Genomic DNA, 21,988 nt, shown 5'->3' on the forward strand with positions numbered 1-21,988 from the left:
GCCAATAAACAGATTGCAAAATATGTTTTTGCACAAACATACACTTTTTTAAATGGATCAGTGCCTATTGACATTAGTGGTCTAAAAAAAGAGCAAATTATAATGTCAGCAGTGTATTTTTGTAGAATTCTAGTGTGAGTCATTTATGAGATATTGTATTTTGAAACACCAACATTTGTTTGTGCCATTTGACCTGTGTAGTTGCTTGGTATGACACTGTTACATTTGCTTACAGTGTGGTTATGTGTTCCCTGAGCTCACTGAGACTTGCTAGCCAGTTAGTGTATGATAGTCCAAGCAGTAGTTTGTTAGTGGATGATGGGATTTACTAATGCACAAAAAGTCAAGATGCTCATGATGTACCAACAGTGTTGGAAGGATGCAGTTTGTTCTCGTATGGTGTATGCAGAAAGATATCCCAATAGACACAACCAATCTTCAGTTATTTATCTACTTCACATGAGGAACTGGCATGAGTCAGGCAAGTGTCACTTTCTTTTTTGCACTAATTAACAGCTATATAATGAGCACTGTGTCATGCTATAACCATGCTACTGCAGTGGACATAAATGTCTTCCTCAGATAAAATGACTACATAAATCATGGGCTACACTTAGTGTTTAAAGGAAAAGATAAACTTTACAGAAATTTACAGTATGCATTGTTTGCATGGTCCAACAGACCAGCATTAATAACATGTCAAGCCTAACCTACCCTCTGCAGAAAAACATCAGAGAAGAGCTGACGAGTCTATAACAGCAACACAACCACAAGTAGACAGAGAATCATCAGCAGGTATATTGCTACGTAGGACAGCATGGGAAGCAGCAACAGAATCAAACAACTCAAACAGGACTGCTTCTTCATTGACTCTCTCCTATGCAGAAGTGGTTTCTGCACAGAAACATGATTTTGAAGAGGTACCATCGAGAGGAGCAACAGAAACACTACCACAAAAGAAACCAAACCAGAAAGGAAATAAAAGTGGAATTTTCTGCAATTACTGCAGTAACAGCGCCAGCAGTAATGACTCCAACATCTCAGTCAACGACTGTAACAGCTTCAGAGTCAGTAGAAGTGCCAGCAACAGCAGCAGAACCAGCATTGATACTATCAGCACTAATGACTCCAACAGCAGAGGTAATAACAACAGCAGTGGCACCAAGAACAACAACCACAGTTAATGTCAACTTAAGGCCAAGTTGGACTGTAACAAAAAAAGAAGGATTTTTTTCTATCTCCCCCTAAAAAGAACCAACATGACAAATTCAGTTAAGGAGCAGTCTAATACAATGCTATACATAAATTTGGACAATAAATTTTAACTAATGAAACAATGCCAGAATCTAGTCATGGAAATGTATTGACTAATATAAATCCTAATTCTGTCCCAAACATCTATTTTCATAATGTGCAGGGATTTAAGAATAAGCTAAATGAGTTAGAACTTTTAACAAGCATCAACAGTGAAGTATCAGCTGCCCAAATACTATGTGTGACTGAAGACTTTATGAAGTCCCTTGAAATAGAATCAGTTGTCTTACCATAATTCAGACAAGTGCACCATTTTCCAAAAAGAAACTTCAGAGGTGGAGGAAGTTGCATATTTGTAAAAGACAGTGCTGCAGCTAACCCCTGGCCATACACAACTCCTACTCTCTTCAAAAAGACATAGAATTGTGTGTGATTGAAATCAAAGATATTAATGTTCATGTAACATCTGTTTATAGATCTTCTTCATGCAGCTTTCACTCCTTTTACAGAAATTTTTCACCAGTATTAGAAAAAGTGATGAAACGAAAACCATCAAGGGTGATAATCTGATGTGACTTCAACATCAGTTTCCTCGCAGAAGGCGATGGTAAGTCTGACTTTAAAAACTTTGTGAACTGTTGGTTCCTTGATATGAAGGGTACATCCCTAAATAGGATAAAGAGCCAAACTGTAAGTGCTCTTGACCAAGTGGTTAGCAACATTGATTGTTCTGTTAGATCTATAAATCTGGGATTTTTTGACCATACTGCACTGATTACACAGACAGTCTTTCTGGAATGTAAACGTCAGTGACAATACAATGCAGAAGTTTCTGTGCAAAGTACGCAGTTTCCTGTCCCACTTGCAGGAGAAATCTGGGAGACCATATACCCCTCTCGAACAGTAGATGAAAAGTTTGAAACTTTTCTAAACATTTTCTGTTACTATTTCAACTGCCATTTCCCTTTCAAACGAAAAACCATATGTAACAATAGAGCATCCTCCAACTGGATTGCAATAGGTGTCACAACATAAGCAAAGAGAAAGAGAGGGCTTTTCTCCTTCAGCAAGACTAACCTTGGTAACATTGAACAATTCAAGAAATACTTCACTGAATACAAAAGAATATTTAGGAATGTGGTGAGTGCTACTAAAAAACTATAAGATGACTTTCTTCTGAAGTCTTTGTATAATGAAAGCAAATGCATATCAGAAATAATCAGTGCAAAATAGGTAGAAATAGGAAACGTGTAAGTAACATTAAACTTAAAGTAAATTCAACATTAATTACTGACAAGAGGAAGTAGCTCAGGAATTCAACTCATACTTTATTGAAGCCATAGAAAAACTAACAGAGATCTAAAATGTAATTTATCCCTCAGTCAGTCCTCAATTTCTTAACACCTGCATCAGTAGCAGAGATAGAAAAGATAACCAGTAGTAAAATAAAGAAAATATCATCAGTATCCCCTGCTTCCTTCTTCATAAAGGCAGTAAACTTATTAGTAAACCACTGTCCCACATAATACATGCTTCTTTTTCTGATGCAATATTTCCAAGATAACTTAAAATGGCAAAACTAATACCCATACGTAAAACAGGACATAAAGAAGATCCTGGCAATTGCCATCCAGTTGCAGTGCTCTCAGTATTCAGTAAAATATTTGAGTATGCAGTGGCTGCCAGACTAAAGTGACACACTGGACTCACATTTTGATGGACGACAGTTCAATTCCACATCCGGCCATCCTGATTTAGGTTTTCCATGATTTCCCTAAATTGCTCCAGGCAAATACTGGGATGGTTCCTTTGAAAGGGCATGGCTGACTTTGTTCCCTGTCCATCCCTAATGTGATGAGACCAATGACCTCGCTGTCTGGTCTCCTTCCCCAAACAACCCAACTAAACTCATTCATTTCTTAGAAAAATAACATTCTCTCTCCTGCTCAGTATTCTTTCCAAGAAAATAAAACAACTACTGATGCAATATATGAATTCTTTGATTCTACTCTACAATTGGGTCTTTCTTGACCTCACAAAGGTTTTTGACATGGTGAAGCATGACATAATTTTGCAAAAGTAGATTGATAAGAGATAAGGGGAACTACTTGTAGCTGGATCAGTAGTTATTTTAAAGACTGAACTCAGTATGTTCATATAAATATAGTGAATCAGTCAGATATCCAAAATGTGGTGCACTCATTTGCACAAATCATAAAACATGGCATGCCACAGACTCAGTTTTAGATCCTTTGTTATTTCTTCTTTATCTAAATGACCTCCCCTCCATCCTACCCACTAGTAACAGATTTTTGTTCACTGACAACACTAATATCCTTATCTCAGCTGAATCTTTCCAGCCAGCTATCAACAGAAATTTAGTTCAAATAGACTAATGGCTAGCATGAAACAGAGTGCTCATCAATACAAAAAAGACAATGTGCCTAGCCTTTCACACAACTCAAAACAACTCCCCATGTCCAACAGTAACATTAAGTGACAGCAATACTGAATTTGCCAGTGAGACAAAATTCTTAGGGATCCACATCATGGACACACTTACATGGAAAAACCACATTCATGTGATTACTTCCAGGCTAAGTAAAGTCCCTTTTATGCTCCACTCGGTGACAGATGAGCTAAACTCCAGCACATTGACTTGTATGTCTCACTCAAACTCTTTTCCATTTGGTACTAAATTATGGAACTATTTTTGGGGTCACAGTGCCAAGTCAGAGAAATTATTCAAACTGCAAAAAAAGCAGTTACAACAATCCTGTACAAGCATCAAAGACAAACATGTAAACCACTCTTTGAAAAATTAAACATACTGCCTCTCCCTAGACAATACATTTTTGAACAACTCTGCTTTACTAAATAAAAAATCAGTGGATTGGACTGGAACCTGAATAGTCACCAACATGATACAAGGTCAAAGAGATTGTTAAGGTTAGTTCCCCATTCAACTAATCTGTTTAGTGAGAGTGATAAGTGTGTGGGAATCAAACTTTATAACCATTTTTCTGAAGAAACAGAAATTATTCATGAACCAACTAAATTTAAAAAAAACTTTAACGGTACTGTTAACAAAGCTTTGCTTCTACAGTATGTAAGACTTTCTTCAGTGTGATCTATAAACCAATGTGATGTATAGTAAATGAAGCAGTGTTATGTGTATATATATGTTCTTTGTTATGTTGTACACTTCTGTGTATTGAATAATTGAGTAAGAATCTATGTGTAATATATATTCTGTGTGATGTATGCTATATGTAACAATGTTGTATGTATATTTGTTTTTCATCATCTGCTTGACTTCTCCCACATTGTGTACATTTCTATACATTGAATGACTGAGTGGATCAATAAAGATACAATACAATACAATGCATTCTCCATCAACATATGTTCCACCCCAACTACATCCCTCTCCATTAACAACTGCATGGAAATGATTATGAGAATTGTTTTAAGTTCTGTAGAAGGACATTAAGACTGGATACTCCAGATGTATCATGTATCTTGTTTAGCGATAAAGCCACATTTACCAATTATCGGCAGGTAAACCATCAATACATGCACTATTGGTCTGATGACAATCCCTGTTGGCTTGTGGAACATCAGCATTTACAGAGCATAAAGGTGTGGTGTGGGATACTGAATCAGTTCATAGGCCTGTTTTTCATAAGTGGAATACAGAATGTGCACAATTATTGCAGTCTCCTAATAGATCATCTTCCATGGATGCTAGAAAAACATTCCTCTGCTGATGAGGAGGAACCTGTAGTACCAACATGATGACTGTCCATCCCACAGAGCACAAAGTACTACAGCATGACTTCAGAAATCATTTCCAAATCACTGGACTGGATGCAGAGGACCTGTAGCTTGGCTAGCCCATTCCCCGAATTTGAAGCCTGTAGTTTTTTTCTGTGGGGAAAGCTGAAAGACACTATCTATAAGGCCAGAGCAGCTACACCATATGATATGCAATGATGTATTATGGGAACCTTCTTGGACATCTCCACTGAAATGCTAGCACATTTGCAGCAGTTGTTCCATACCAGTTGAACACAACCTGTGATAGTCAGTTTCTTGTTACTGGTCAGAATCCGCATAACTAGTGTATGGGCTTGTGTTTTTCTGTAGTGTGAGATACCACAGTCATTGTACAAGTGTCAGTGTGGGAATTTTTCAAAATATGATGTCTTGTAAATGACTCGCACTAGAATCCTGCAACAAACTCTGACACTTTACTTTACCCTGCTTTAAGTTAGCTAATATTAAGAGGCATTGTTACATTTAAAAATGTGTATGTTTGAAAAAAAATAAACTTTCTAAGTGTTATTACAATTTATTGATTGGCTAACAATATGTGCCCCTGATTACCAATCCATTCTGTGAAAACCGCACATCAATAGCACATTCCATATACATATGATGAGCAAATAACAATGTCCTCAAAATTTCTAAACCACATTTATGGGAAAAATGTTTTGCCCCTACTGACAAGAAAACCTGTGGCTGCCACTGGTTGACCCCAAGATGTTTACCATCTTAATATATAAGCAAGAACTAAATGAAATTAGGATAATCTGGAGGTAGCTTGTCTTTTACAGTAAAACTCATTTGTTGGGTTTTGTTCTCATTTAGCAGGAATCCATTTATTCTTAACCAAATAGGTACTTAAGTGATAGTATTTTTTGAAGAGAAGTTGTGTTGTTAATGTATAATGATATATAGAATCTAATTAATGGTGGAAAGTTGTTAATAACTATTCAGAAAGGAAAGGACCTGGGACAGATCACTGTAGTATATGTATCTTAACTTGTATTATGCAATTTCTGTTGATAACAAGGAGCACAAGATCAGATGAGACAAGAATGGTGGGGCTTAGCCCCACTGAAAGAAACCATCCTGGCATGTGCTTCATGTAATGAAACCACAGAAAATCTAAATGAAAGTGGTCAGACAGGAATTTGAACCATGCCCTTCCCAAATGTGGAGCCAGTGTCTTAATCATCATGCCAACTTGCTCAGATGTGTACATTAAAGAAGCAGTGATGTCATTATCCTCTGTAACTAATGATATGCCACAAAAAAGTTTCAAATCTATTCAGTTCATAGCAGTGTACAAATGGATCACATTAGCATTGAAATCATACAAAATTAATATCTAATGACAATCAACAAGCATTACTTTCATGATTTTAATGACTTCTCATTTTGATTAAAAAATACAGCAAGGAAAAAGATTTATTGTAATTTACAATGTACTTCTAATAATTTCCGGGTATGCAGCCAGATCCTGTCGACATTCTGCCACGATATTTCGGCCCAGAGACGTCCGGCCATCATCAGGTGAGTACACAACTACTGAAGAGCCCAGGTGCAGTCGCGGTATAAATACCGCGACTGCACCTGGGCTCTTCAGTAGTTGTGTACTCACCTGATGATGGCCGGACGTCTCTGGGCCGAAATATCGTGGCAGAATGTCGACGGGATCCGGCTGCATACCCGGAAATTATTAGAAGAACAAATATGCCGGGAAAATTTCAGAAGTCACATTTACAATGTAAAATGTATTGAAATAATTAACTTCGTAGATTGTTTTCATTCAAATTATCCTGTGTCTAGGCCATAAAGCTGAATCAGTACTTGAGACATGAGAATTAATTTTCATTGTAATGAACAGCACTGGTGAATTTCACATCATTTGTAACACATCCAAGAAAGACTAATAAGAAATAAATAAAAATCAGAAACATTTGAGTCACTGGACATAGGTTCCATAACTTACTTAAATCACAAAAATATGACAAAAACTCAGAATACTTACTGTGGTTGCCAGTATTATTCCCACACAGGACTGGAATGATGCTGTTTCTGTTCTGACCACTGACTGTGAACTGATCCACAGTACATGTCCCATTTCTAGGTGCTTCTAACTATAACACAAAGTGAAATATTGTACTGCAAAAACTAATAACTTGCTTTATTCATCTCTGTAATTGTGGTATTCCATTATTTCTTCTCCTTTTGGAGCTGAATATTATTTTAAGATTTTAATATAATGAATAGTAAGTTATTTTACAGAACAGATTCAGATACACAGAGCTGTTTGTGAAAACTGCAGCATGTGCTATGGTAGATCAACTTTTGCTTACAAGGTGGATGCATGGGACTGATGTCTCTAAATTGTGCAGTGGGAAAATATTTTAGGAGCAGACTATTTGCAGCCATAAATCACTTCATTGGAACAACAAATCAGACCAATTCATAGCATATCCACCACCATGATGCTACCAGAAGCCAACAGCTATTCCTCATTCTGTGCTTGCCATAGCTAATTCTATAGTGACTCTTCAGTTCATAGGCTTGGGTCCAAGAGATAGGCATAGGGGTTCATGATTCTCTCCCTCCCTCCTCCATCCCCCAGTAAGTAAGTAAATACATTTTACCAACAACTGATATAAACAAATTATTATGACTTTATTAAAACATGTTATGAATTTTATTACTATTGAAGCCCTTGGCACCTGCGGCATGTTGAACTGTGGACAGGGATTATGAGTTACATATGAGGTGGGAATGGTGGGAGGGGTGGGGGAGGATGAACAATAAAAGAATGTGACAGTAACTCCACCCACACAGAACTGAATACAGGATCCACACCTATCAATTGCTCCCAGCATTGACAATAAGAGAATAATTATTGGGTTTACAGTCAAGTCTCTGTGTCCAATAGCAAAAGTATTTTAATAAGTGACCAAGTTAACATCGTTAGGTATGCTGATGAACAAAAAAGCAAACAATTCATAAGGACTTCTAATTACACCAAAAATGTCACTTGCTGAAATATAATTCTTGTTGGACATTCTGGTCATTTTGATACAAAAAGGACATTACCACTAAACAAATGTGGAACATATGTTTTATAAGTCTCCATTTTTCTAACTATATTCAGCAGGATAAGAAGGATTTTGTTGGTGGAATCCTGCTTGCAGTAGCCATAGTTGTGCTTCCAGTGGTAATTAACTAGTTGTGCTTAACGACATTTCTGGTATCACATTAGGTGATATCTGAGACTATAAGCATTTGCAGAAATTTATCCAGAGGGGGCAACAAACTAAATTTTTATTTTTTATATTAGTGGCGTGGTCAATTTTTGATATGTCCACAAGAACTACATTCAAAGTTGCCACGAAAAATTACTATATCCAATAAAACTGATTGTTATCCACTCACTTCTAGAAGCATATCAGATTTCTACAATGAATAAAAACTCTGTACCCCAGATTCCAATTCTTGTGGATGCCTATACAACTGTCAGATTTAGAGTATGGAATAGCTGTCAGAGTGTGAAATACAAGTTTCCCGGCAGCATAACTATCATATACAGAGAAGGTTAACACTGGTAGTTACAGAGTATCACAAATAATTTGTGAAATACATCCTTTATCAAAGTGTCATACACCTCATAGACACAACAGTGAGCAACAACAGTCACAGAACTCATATCTGCATTAATATGATGATTGGGTTGGACAAGGTACAAAAATGGCTGTGGTGTTTGGGTTTCTATACATTCTTCTGTAAGTCATTATGTTAAACACATATCTGGCCACTTATCACACCCATGCATTTAAAAAAGATATTTTGTTTTTAAATTGATATTTTTATTATTTTTTGGTGAAGCAAACTGTTATTAATTATAAATTTACCACTGTCACAAAAATTCTGTTTTATTCTAAAATTAACATAGGTACAGAACAGAATTAGAATGGTTGTAACCCTAGAATGCAGAAATTTAAATGGTTAAAAATGCATTAACCATAAGAAGAATTATCCACTTTTTTCAGTACAGTGAACACTAAACTATAAACAAATTAATTCTCTTAAATGAAAAGGAATAAAAACGACTGAAGGGGCCACTGTGCTGAATGAAAAACTAAGAATTTTCAATGTATATAGCTCTTATCAGGAGAAAGAAAACTGGCGTTCTACGGATCGGAGCGTGGAATGTCAGATCCCTTAATCGGGCAGGTAGGTTAGAAAATTTAAAAAGGGAAATGGATAGGTTAAAGTTAGATATAGTGGGAATTAGTGAAGTTCGGTGGCAGGAGGAACAAGACTTCTGGTCAGGTGACTTCAGGGTTATAAACACAAAATCAAATAGGGGTAATGCAGGAGTAGGTTTAATAATGAATAGGAAACTAGGAATGCGGGTAAGCTACTACAAACAGCATAGTGAACGCATTATTGTGGCCAAGATAGATACGAAGCCCACACCTACTACAGTAGTACAAGTTTATATGCCAACTAGCTCTGCAGATGATGAAGAAATTGAAGAAATGTACGATGAAATAAAAGAAATTATTCAGATAGTGAAGGGAGACGAAAATTTAATAGTAATGGGTGATTGGAATTCGAGTGTAGGAAAAGGGAGAGAAGGAAACATAGTAGGTGAATATGGATTGGGGCTAAGAAATGAAAGAGGAAGCCGCCTAGTAGAATTTTGCACAGAGCACAACTTAATCATAGCTAACACTTGGTTTAAGAATCATGAAAGAAGGTTGTATACGTGGAAGAACCCTGGAGATACTAAAAGGTATCAGATAGATTATATAATGGTAAGACAGAGATTTAGGAACCAGGTTTTAAGTTGTAAGACATTTCCAGGGGCAGATGTGGACTCTGACCACAATCTATTGGTTATGACCTGTAGATTAAAACTGAAGAAACTGCAAAAATGTGGGAAATTAAGGAGATGGGACCTGGATAAACTGAAAGAACCAGAGGTTGTACAGAGTTTCAGGGAGAGCATAAGGGAACAATTGACAGGAATAGGGGAAAGAAATACAGTAGAAGAAGAATGGGTAGCTCTGAGGGATGTAGTAGTGAAGGCAGCAGAGGATAAAGTAGGTACAAAGACGAGGGCTGCTAGAAACCCTTGGGTAACAGAAGAAATATTGAATTTAATTGATGAAAGGAGAAAATATAAAAATGGAGTAAATGAAGCAGGCAAAAAGGAATACAAACGTCTCAAAAATGAGATCGACAGGAAGTGCAAAATGGCTAAACAGGGATGGCTAGAGGACAAATGTAAGGATGTAGAAGCTTATCTCACTAGGGGTAAGATAGACACTGCCTACAGGAAAATTAAAGAGACCTTTGGAGAGAAGAGAACCACGTATATGAATATCAAGAGCTCAGATGGCAGCCCAGTTCTAAGCAAAGAAGGGAAGGCAGAAAGGTGGAAGGAGTATATAGAAAGTTTATAGAAGGGCGATGTACTTGAGGACAATATTATGGAAATAGAAGAAGATGTAGATGAAGACGAAATGGGAGATACGATACTGCGTGAAGAGTTTGACAGAGCACTGAAAGACCTGAGTCGAAACAAGGCCCCCGGAGTAGACAACATTCCATTAGAACTACTGACGGCCTTGGGAGAGCCAGTCATGACAAAACTCTACCAGCTGGTGAGCAAGATGTATGAGACAGGCGAAATACCCTCAGACTTCAAGAAGAATATAATAATTCCAATCCCAAAGAAAGCAGGTGCTGACAGATGTGAAAATTACCGAACTATCAGTTTAATAAGCCACGGCTGCAAAATACTAACGCGAATTCTTTACAGACGAATGGAAAAACTGGTAGATGCAGACCTCGGGGAGGATCAGTTTGGATTCCGTCGAAATGTTGGAACACGTGAGGCAATACTGACCTTACGACTTATCTTAGAAGAAAGATTAAGAAAAGGCAAACCTACGTTTCTAGCATTTGTAGACTTAGAGAAAGCTTTTGACAATGTTGACTGGAATACTCTCTTTCAAATTCTAAAGGTGGCAGGGGTAAAATACAGGGAGCGAAAGGCTATTTATAATTTGTACAGAAACCAGATGGCAGTAATAAGAGTCGAGGGGCATGAAAGGGAAGCAGTGGTTGGGAAAGGAGTGAGACAGGGTTGTAGCCTCTCCCCGATGTTATTCAATCTGTATATTGAGCAAGCAGTAAAGGAAACAAAAGAAAAATTTGGAGTAGGTATTAAAATTCATGGAGACGAAGTAAAAACTTTGAGGTTCGCCGATGACATTGTAATTCTGTCAGAGACAGCAAAGGACTTGGAAGAGCAGTTGAACGGAATGGACAGTGTCTTGAAAGGAGGATATAAGATGAACATTAACAAAAGCAAAACGAGGATAATGGAATGTAGTCAAATTAAATCGGGTGATGCTGAGGGAATTAGATTAGGAAATGAGACACTTAAAGTAGTAAAGGAGTTTTGCTATTTAGGAAGTAAAATAACTGATGATGGTCGAAGTAGAGAGGATATAAAATGTAGACTGGCAATGGCAAGGAAAGCGTTTCTGAAGAAGAGAAATTTGTTAACATCGAATATAGATTTATGTATCAGGAAGTCGTTTCTGAAAGTATTTGTTTGGAGTGTAGCCATGCATGGAAGTGAAACATGGACGATAACTAGTTTGGACAAGAAGAGAATAGAAGCTTTCGAAATGTGGTGCTACAGAAGAATACTGAAGATAAGGTGGATAGATCACGTAACTAATGAGAAGGTATTGAATAGGATTGGGGAGAAGAGAAGTTTGTGGCACAACTTGACTAGAAGAAGGGATCGGTTGGTAGGACATGTTTTGAGGCATCAAGGGATCACAAATTTAGCATTGGAGGGCAGCGTGGAGGGTAAAAATCGTAGAGGGAGACCGAGAGATGAGTACACTAAGCAGATTCAGAAGGATGTAGGTTGCAGTAGGTACTGGGAGATGAAGCAGCTTGCACAGGACAGAGTAGCATGGAGAGCTGCATCAAACCAGTCTCAGGACTGAAGACAACAACAACAACACATAGCTCTCCTAAGCGGTCATATTGCAACATTTCTGAAAAATCTACCAAAATTATCACAGACACAGATAAAGAATCAAAACAAAAACAAGAATTAAAAGAAACCTTATTACAGGATGATATTAAAATAGTAATAAATTCACCTATGAGAGGGGCTGATCGAAGCTAGACCACCACTGACACACCAGTACCAAAAAAGTGAATGTGAAACAAAGCTCTGCAAACAGCAACCTCTGATCATCACAAGTTAATGTGATATATCAACAAAAATAGGAGCTATAAAACAAAAACAAAGAAACACAAAAGAGAAGACAGGGTTATGAATATGCAGAAAATGAACATTTTTAAGATAACACCAAAGAGAGAAGATTGAACTGAAACGACGCAAGCACAAGTCACAAATGAGAAGTACGGTGCATTTCTTTATACTCTACAGCACCATTTTCATGTTGTCTTCCCAAATGATCTGTCACAAAAAGCTGGGTCACTGTATGCAATGAATTGCCAAAGAAATAACCGAACTCCAGACTAGACTGGAGGATCTCAAAGAAACAGGGAATATAGGACACATAAACAACACTAAAAAAAGTAGAGGCAATTAATAAGAGAAGCAATGGACATTTCAATAAAAAGAGCCATAACAAATTCAAATCATTAAAGTAAAATGACATGGGACGTAATGAACACTGAAAAAATATAATAAAAATAGTGTAAATAACAGAAATATGATTAACTGAATGAAAATTGATAGCACCCTAATTACAAATGAAACAGAAATTTTTAATATACTCAAGAAAAATTTCTTAGACGCTATCCAAAATATAAGATGTGAAAGAAATCATCAGGGACTGGAGGATCCTAGAACATTTGGGCAGCCACACCCTCGTTGTTTGTGGAACCATTAATATGACAGGAACCCATGAAAATAGTTCAGAAATTGAAGCCCAAGAAGTCTGCAGGAGACGATTAAATATCAAATTATTTAATAAAGCATGGCATGTGAATGAAGAAACAAGTGAATGACTTTTAGATCAACAAACTGCTCATTCAGAGAAGATGTATTCAAAAAAATTAAAATAAGTGAAGTAGTAACAATATACAAGAAACGTGACAAACATGACTCAAATAATGTCAAACCAGTAATTTTAATATCTGGTTACCCAAAATACACAGTAGATGAATTACTTTCCTAGAGAAACGTAGTATGCTATGCTGATTCCAACAAAATGTGGTTTCAAAAAACGGAAAACTACACAAAGAGCTAACTTGAGCCTGACAGAATCTGCTATAGACCCATTACAAAACAGAAACTTGGTACCTGCAGTGTTTCTGTATTTGTCTTCAGATTTTGACACGATCACCCTTACAGCAACAACTGAAAAAATTGCATACATGGATATGAGGTGCAATGGTTAAAACCACAGAAAACAGTGTGTGACTGGGAGTCTTGATGAAGATCTGAAATGAGGGCTATTAAACATGTTACACTTCAAGGGTCTGTACTTCATTCAGTACTAAAGTTGGTGAGAAAGAACGAAAATTTTAGTATGCTGATGACATGACACTAATATTAAAAATAATTTTTAAACACTGAAAGACACATGTTTAATATAGTTCAGGTATTGGTAAAGAATGACTGTAGGCTTTTATCCCCTTATTCTTTGGAGGTGAGAGAACTGACTCAGCTATAAGAAACTCACTAACTTTATTGATGAATAAATTGTGTACATGAGAGCACAAGTGTGCTAGTACAGACTAAAGTAAAAAGATCTTAGTGTTCGTCACCATATATGGTTGGTAGACTATTGATAGTCACCACATAGTCCCAACTCCCACCCCCACCCTGGCAGTGGAGAGCTTCAGGAGGACACACAGTACCAGTGTTAGGTCCTGTAGGGTGGAGAGCTGGTTGGGTGGCATCAGAAGAGCCAGCTGGCAATATTTCATAGCCAGCCACATCATGGCAGCTCCCCAAGAGAAACACAACTAGCACATGTCTACTCACTCATCGCAAATACGTGTACACCAGCACTGTGTCCTCACACCCTGGTGCAAGTGTTCATACATAGTGATGGGGCACACTGTGAATGTGTAGTGCTGTGTGACAACAATGATTGTGCATCTCATCAACCACCATACCCTTGTCTGCAGAGTGTCCTTAGCCATGGGGATAATGTAATGCACATTCATCTCAAAAGGAAATGTTCATAAACAGCAAAGAGTAGGGACTCAGATTGGCACCCTGGTTGGTGGTAAAGGTCATGCAGAAATGTAAGTGCATTGACAGGATCTGCTGTGGTCCCAGAAAGAGGTATGGCCTCAACCTATCTGGTCACCCAGTCAACAACTGAAAGGAAATATCTCAATTCATTGGAAGAGGTTAGGGGGGTCACGATGTTGAGGTGGACGTGATGGAAGCACCTCTTTGTTATTTTGAACAAGCCAGTGATGATTGAGTATGGCTTACTCTGTTGGCGTGGTATGCATGCACATGTCCAAGAGTGGCAGTCATTCTTGATGCCAGGCCAAACAGAACACACTGTGTTGTAGCCATACTGCCTGGGTGCACAAAAACATGGATAGCCTAGAAAACTATCAGTTGTAGAGGAGCCAAATAAAGGGAGTAGAGGTTATCAGTCAAAATGCCACACAGTATTGTATGAAAGGAACCAGGAAGACAGTGGGACATCAAGGTCGGCGCTGATTTAGAGTCTTGTTGCAGGTTTGAAATTTCAGTATTGTCCACTTGCAGGTGAGCTAGTTGATCCATGTTGAAAGTGGAAGTAACGGAGTTCACTCGTGACAAGTAGTCGGCTACCACATAGTCTGGCCCCAGATCTCTGTCAAATATCAGTGGTATAATTGCTAATAAGGTTCAAGAGTCAAAATCTCTGTGGGGGAGGTCCTGTGTGGGGTTTGAAATAGTGTTCACAAGAGGCTTATGGTCAATAAAAATCGTGACGTCATGTCCTTCAATGTTCTTGCGGAAGTATTGTACAACTTTGTTAACTCCAAGAAGTTCATGGTGAAATACTGACCATCTGCATTGAGGAGCAGTGAGTTACCACAAGAAGAACCTGAGGGCTTGTGTATTATAGCCAACATGTTGTTGTAGGAGTACACCAACCAACATGTGACTCGTATCTGCTGTGATGAAGACGTGTCTCAAGCAGCGAGTGCATGAGCATGACGTCGTTCTGACACACAGTCTTAACTGCGATAGACACATAGATCATTTCATCCAACCACAACACCTTACATGTCCCAGAGGATTTTTTCCCTGAGGAAAGCATCTGTCAGAGAGACATGGAGAGAAGTGGCATGTGGCAAATGTCTCTGGAAAAAGTTCACCATTCACAGAAAATGGCGCAAATCGCAACAGATTGTGGGTAATGGGAGGTCATGGGTAAGCATGATGTAATTAGATGTCAGACAGGAAATGTCAGCATTGACAGTGTGACCAAGGAAGATAACACTCATGTGGCTCAATTGTGATTTTTCATATTTAATTGCCATACCATTATTGGTGACTGCAGTTGGAATTTGAGCTAGGAGTTTTACATGTTCCTCAGTCAAGGGGGAATAGAGTAGGATATTGTCAAGGTAGGTGTAGCAATAAGGTAAGTTAAATAAAGCAGTCCAGGAACCTTTGCTAAGTTTGAGCTATGTTCTGTACTGGAATAAGCCAAATGGTGTAGTTATGCTGTTGTAGGGATTTCATATTTGCACATAGGGATCTGGTGGTATGCCTTGTGACAATCTATAACTTAAACACCACCGACAATCACCACACAGGAATGAACCATCCTTCTTTGTGATGAGTTATATGGGGAAACACCAGTTAGTCTCTGAAGGGCATACAGTGCTCACATTTAAAATTTCATCGACAGTTGTTTTTGCTTGGTGCAGTTTCTTAGGAGTGAGGCCCTGTAGTGCACAGGAGGACCCTCTGTAGTTGTCCTGTGGGAAGTACTGTTCATAATCACACCTGAGTGTACCTTAGCTTGTGGACGTGGAGACCTCAATGGGGGCAAGGCTTCTGTAGTGGGCATCTCCATGACATAAGTCAGCCACAAACTGATGAGGTGGCTGATAGTGTGGAGAGGGTGCACCAGTTTGTCCAATGTGTCATCGATGAGCTGTTGAAGTTCCAAATTGCTTGTCTGCTGGGTGTCGATCTTGGAGTGTTGAGTAGTAAGCCCTACCAGTGTGTTGGTGGAGTGAGCAGTCAAGAGAGAGGCTAGCAGTGAATCACTTTTCACCAAAGAAGAGGGAGTTTAAGGCTGAAGGAGCCTGCTATACATGTATCCTTCAAATGGTGTACCAATTATGCTGAATGTAGGTCTGGAGAGAGGGCAAAATTCTTAAGAAAGTCAATCATGAGGACTGGGCTGTCCATATCAGCTACATGAAAAGTGCATTCAAACTGTAAATCCAACATAAGTTGAATCCGGAATTCAACTATGTCATAGACATTGACATGGGAACTGTTGGTGGTGCCAAGGATGAGTTTCACCAGAATATGCATTGGGACACAAGAGGGGCAAATGTCCCTGGAATCAGTCCCGATGTCTATGAGGAAATGAAACTTATTAGTGTAATCTTAGACATAAAGTCTTTGTCCAGGAGAGGCCATAATGTCTGATGGCTATGCATGTAAATTGTACCACACACAGAGAAGCTGACAGTTTCTTGCCACATCATTGAAGGTGACTTGAAACCAACAGAGTGGATAGACAGGGTGGGGAGTTAAACGTTTGTCACCCACACCATCTCTTGTGCTTTGCTGGAGATGTGCCGTGTGATCGGGTGAGGGGTGGCCAAACAACATCAGTGGAGGTGGAACTGACATAGACAGCACTAGTTACGAGCCACTAGGTGGCAACAAGGTGTTCTATTGAGTTGTGTGAGTTCTCACACAACCTCTGCAGGCAGAGGGCTCAGACAAGGAGTGTGGATGTAAACACTGTTGACAATCTTCTCATCTGGTGAAAGGCTTGTGGCTGAAAGTAGCTGCCAGGGACAGATGATTCTATGTCTGATCTAACAGCCAGAGTTTAGCATGTAAAGAGTCTACTGAGTGTGAGAGCAGCTGAAGTTTAGATGATGTGGTAAGTGAACAAGGGTGATGTGTGGCATGACCTCGGGGCCGATCTATGCCCAGACATGTCACCACAGCAGCGAAGGCTACCCATTGCTGAGCTGCTTTTCATTGGACGATATGATGAACTGCCTATCAGTGGGATGCAATAATCATTCAATGATAATCAACTTCATGGTAGCATACTTGGTTTGTACAGAAGAGCTCAAAATCAGTTCACTAATGACATCGGTATGGTCATGAAGATCACAGACCAAGCATATGAATCGAGCATCATCATTTAAGATGTTAGCTACCAGGACAAGCGACATCTTCGGATTTTCCATCTGGGGCTGTGGTAACCTGGAGAATCTGCTTATTAGGACATATGGCATAGAAGTTGGTTGGTGCAGTGTATCATGGAAGAGCAGTGGTAATGTGGCTTGCTGTGATGGTATCCGCAGCAGTGGGCGTGATGTCCTGATTGAGAACACTGCGCAAAGAAGGAGGTCGGTGAGGTGTGTTGACCAAGGCCCTCATGGGCAAGCATGTGAAGCCTTCACGAAATGTGCTACATAGCACGGTATGTGTGGAAGTGAAACCGACTGACGCAGATGGGACAATCATAGGGGAGGTGCAGTCACAGTTAGGTTAAGAAGATGTGGGATGATGTCAAAAGACTGTACATGAGCGCTCAAAACTGGTACTTGCACTACTGACTGCATCTGTCATTCACAACCAACATCCAGTGTGTAGGCAGGGAGTGTGCAGTCCAATGTATTCCAAGATAATCAATCCATTGATTACATAGGCTTGGCACTGAATCCTGGTAAGTAGTTAGCTGTGTAGAAAAAAGCAACCAGGATCACCATAGTGGATATTTATCACTATACTCTTTGGAGGTAAGAGAAGATATCAAATTATAAGAAACAATGTGAATATTACTGTCTCAATAAAGTGCATACATGACAGAAGAAGTGTACATAACAACAGTGCAGCAAATACTTAAGTCCGAAGATCTTAGCTTTCGACATCTTAGCGGCTTGGTGGACTATCAATAGTCACAGCAACTGAAATAGTCACCAACTCTGAAAATACCAATGTTCCCTTTATTTATGAATATAAAATAGAAAGATTACATAGGTGTATTCATAGACGAAAAAAGACTGGAAGAGGTTATATGTACAATTTTTTGGGGAACTGCCTTTGGCAATAAGCTGCAATTGATGTAACTTATAGACAATATCTGGTGTAAATTAATATTTATAATGAAACAGTTTGCACATTTGCCAAAAAAACAGTGTACCACGCTTGTTTTGAACCATACTTGGAGTATGAAATTACTGTTTGGACAGTAACACAAAAAAAGCTTTGTATTGCAAAAAAAGTCAATTCAGACCACCCTGGATAAATAAATGTAAATGTCATGGGACTAGGACCTTCCATAGGGTAGACCATTCGCCAAGTGCAGGTCTTTCAATTTGACGCCACTTTGGCGACTTGCGCATCGATGTGGATGAGATGATGATGATTAGGACAACACAACACCCAGTCCCTGAGCGGAGAAAATCTCTGACCCAGCTGGGAACCGAACCTGGGCCCTTAGGATTGATATTCTATCGCACTAACCACTCAGCTACCGGGGGCAGACATCCTGAATTAAAAACAGACTTATGCAGAACTGCCTTTCACAATCTAAAAATATTGATATTTCCATCCATGTACATCTGCAGAACAATAATTTCATTAATCAAGGGCAATACAAAAAATGTAAATGTTAATTTAGATTGAACAAGAAATAAAGGCCAACTAGAAAGTATACCACACAGACTGAGAACTGCTCACGGAGGTCCTAGATACTCAGGCGAACATTTGTAAAGTGTCTTTCTAAGAGTCTACAGGACAGTATGCATGAAAAGATATTCCAGAAACTTTCGATTATTTAATGGAAAAGAATTTTTTTAGTGTAGAGAAGTATGTGAAATGAATGAGGATTACCTTGTGGCCTCTTAGATTATCCACATAAGTAATTACATGTAGCTTTAGAACATACAGAATTAACTTTTTATTCTTCATAAATGCAAGCAAGAATATTTGATAAATGAAATTCAAACTTAATGCACTGAACATAAATGATTACAGCAAAGATAACAAAAATAAGCAAGTCAGAGAGTTCACTTGTATATCTTGATATTCTCATGACACTCAAGAGCAAAAAAATGTATCACTAGCACACAACCCCCCCCCCCTCCCGCCCCCATAGTGGAGAGAAGCTGGAAAGCCATAGTACTTAAACCTGATTTGTTGTCCGACTCTTGTGTAGGCTGGATGTCGTAGTGTCAGCAGTGCTGTTGGCTGTGGTTCCCATAAGCTGTGAGGCAGAGTTTGCACAGTCTGGACTGGTTGTGGTGTGAAGTTTTGGCTAGGTACCCAGGACTGCTGAGGGTAAAAACCATGCCAGTTTGACATGTTTGATGGATACTTTCAAGGATGTGCCATTGTGTAGGATGTCCATGGTGTGAACCCCTCTACTCAAAGCTAAGTAAGGCCTAGTGTATGGCAGCTATAGTGACAATCTGACTGAGTACATCTACAGCATCATGTGTGAACAGCAGTGCAGGTCTTTGTGCACAAACATCTGTTCAGTACCATAGTGGGAAGTGGGCAGGTACCGGTAGCTGATGTGCAGATGTTGGTGCCATCATGTTTTAAGTGCTCTACTAACTGTGAAAGTTCCCCCTTGACAAGTAGTGGTGGCGCCACTAAGTAGTCCACTGGAATGTGCAGAGGCTCACTGTAAGTCATTTCTGCCACAGATGCACCAATATCAGGTTTGTACATTGTTCAGAAGCTTAAGAGAACTGAGGGAAGTCCCACCATCCACTTTTCTTGGTGATGCATTAGTGGAATCTTTAAGGTTCTGTGCCACCATTCTACCGTACCACTACTAGAGGTTGTAGCTAGTTGTGTGGTGTCACCGAAAGCTGGAGATTAGCTAGTTCCTGGGTGGTCAGATGTAATGTGGAGAAGGTATCTTTAATGTGCAATTCATGTATACGTAACAATTTTTGGCCTAGTGTTGGCTCATATGTCAGTGATCGGCGTTGCCTACGCTTGCACCGTCTGTCTACAGTGATGAAAAATTATGTGTATCCATCTGAGGGTGGAAGAGAACTGACCAGGTCGACATGAATGTGAGGAAATCTAGCTGGTGCACCTTGGAAGTTACCCACATCAGCAAGCTTTTGACGACTCACTTTACTTTGTTGGCATGTGCCGTAGGAACATGCCCAAATGCATACTCTTTCTTAATAGAGGGCGACAAAAAATGGTTGCAAGCAATCTGACAGTAGCATTGGCCCCCGGATGAGATAAGCTATTGAAATCTGTTTTGTGGAACTTTTGTCAAATGTAAGGGCACGGTTTTTTTTCAAGAGATGTCACACCATAGAGTTGGGGACAAAGAATCTCGTAGAGATGTAACCCTGAAGACGAGTCGTTCAACAACTGTTGTAACTATGTTCCATAGCCTGCTCTTCAGCGACTTCTCTGTAGTCTACTATCTCTTCCACTCTGCAAATACAAGAAATGTAGTCAGCCACTAAATTTTCAGCACCTTTTATATGTTACATACGTGGCTTATGAGACCAATATGCTGAAGCTGCCCAAGTGAGTGCTTGCCGTGTACGTTCTTTGGGTCGAGCACACTGTCAAATTTCACCTGCTGCTTTGAACCATGACGTCGTCTCTGATGTCATGAGTTTATATCGTGAGGGATATAAATAGGCTATTGTTAAGTGTTAACTGTCGACTCTTAGTAACTACTGTTAGCCTACCTACGTTGTTTGCACACTATGCTGATTATCCCAAAACAATGAATTATAGAGGAATTTGTGTGCATGATTTTTCAATTTTTAGGTTGCTTTGGAATGATGTTACAAGGGAACGGTTCTAACAAGTCGAAAGATGCCCTGGAAATTCTTATGTAGGAAGAATACGCCGAAAGAAAGACTTTGTCAAAATGCTTGTTGCTAGGACGCACTACAAGCATTTTTTAAAAAAATCTTGAAAGTTGCCAGATTCATAGCTCATCAGGTGGCTGGAGAATTTTACACCCGTATCAAAGCTGTATCGGACGGCGCATGCACAAATTGGTTGATGACACGTAAGTTAACATATAACACAACTCAGCGCGATCGTAATTTGTAAAGTCAATTTCAGTTTTCATGGATAGTTTCTTTGAAATAATACACATAGACACATAGGAATAATAATCCGCAGTTGCTGTTCATTCAAATTTGTAACTTATTTAACATTCATAATAATTACCAGTTGCTTTTGCAGTAGCGTTACTGTTAACGACATAGGTAAAACTGAATTAATATCCATCCTGTTTAATACTTAATATTAAGCAATGTGCAAACCGGGTCTCGTTCCATAAATCAGACTGTAAACTGTATAAATGGAAGAAAGACTTGGATGAGGTAAAAAATAGTGTCCAAACGAAACTCGTAAAACTGTGAAAGGTCAGCTATCCAAAGGATTTACAGCACTGGGTGACCACGAAGTCCTATTATCCCCATAATAACAAACATAAATCCCTAAACTTGAATACCGAACATAACGTGAACAACTTTTCTTTAGAGGAGATTTCTTGAGAAACGAACCACGTAGAGCTACTTGTGAAAGGCAGTGCACCATTACTGATGGAGATCAACGAGGCTGAGCACTCTAAATCGCAACTGAGTCGAACATTGTTGATTTAAAGTCTTCTTTGAACTGGTTAAG

General features: G+C 39.0%; 1 protein-coding gene across 2 annotated transcripts in view; it reads right to left on the bottom strand.

Moving 5' to 3' along the window:
* Positions 1 to 21,988, bottom strand: part of LOC126320530 (uncharacterized) — a 192,843-nt gene that overhangs the window by 43,617 nt on the left and 127,238 nt on the right. For both annotated transcript variants that reach the window (XM_049993999.1, XM_049994001.1), the window contains one exon: positions 7,094 to 7,202. In XM_049993999.1, coding sequence (XP_049849956.1) covers positions 7,094 to 7,202 — 109 coding nt within the window. The remainder of the gene's footprint in view (positions 1 to 7,093; positions 7,203 to 21,988) is intronic.

The sequence above is a fragment of the Schistocerca gregaria genome, chromosome 2, assembly GCF_023897955.1.
Source record: "Schistocerca gregaria isolate iqSchGreg1 chromosome 2, iqSchGreg1.2, whole genome shotgun sequence".
Lineage (NCBI taxonomy): Eukaryota > Metazoa > Arthropoda > Insecta > Orthoptera > Acrididae > Schistocerca > Schistocerca gregaria.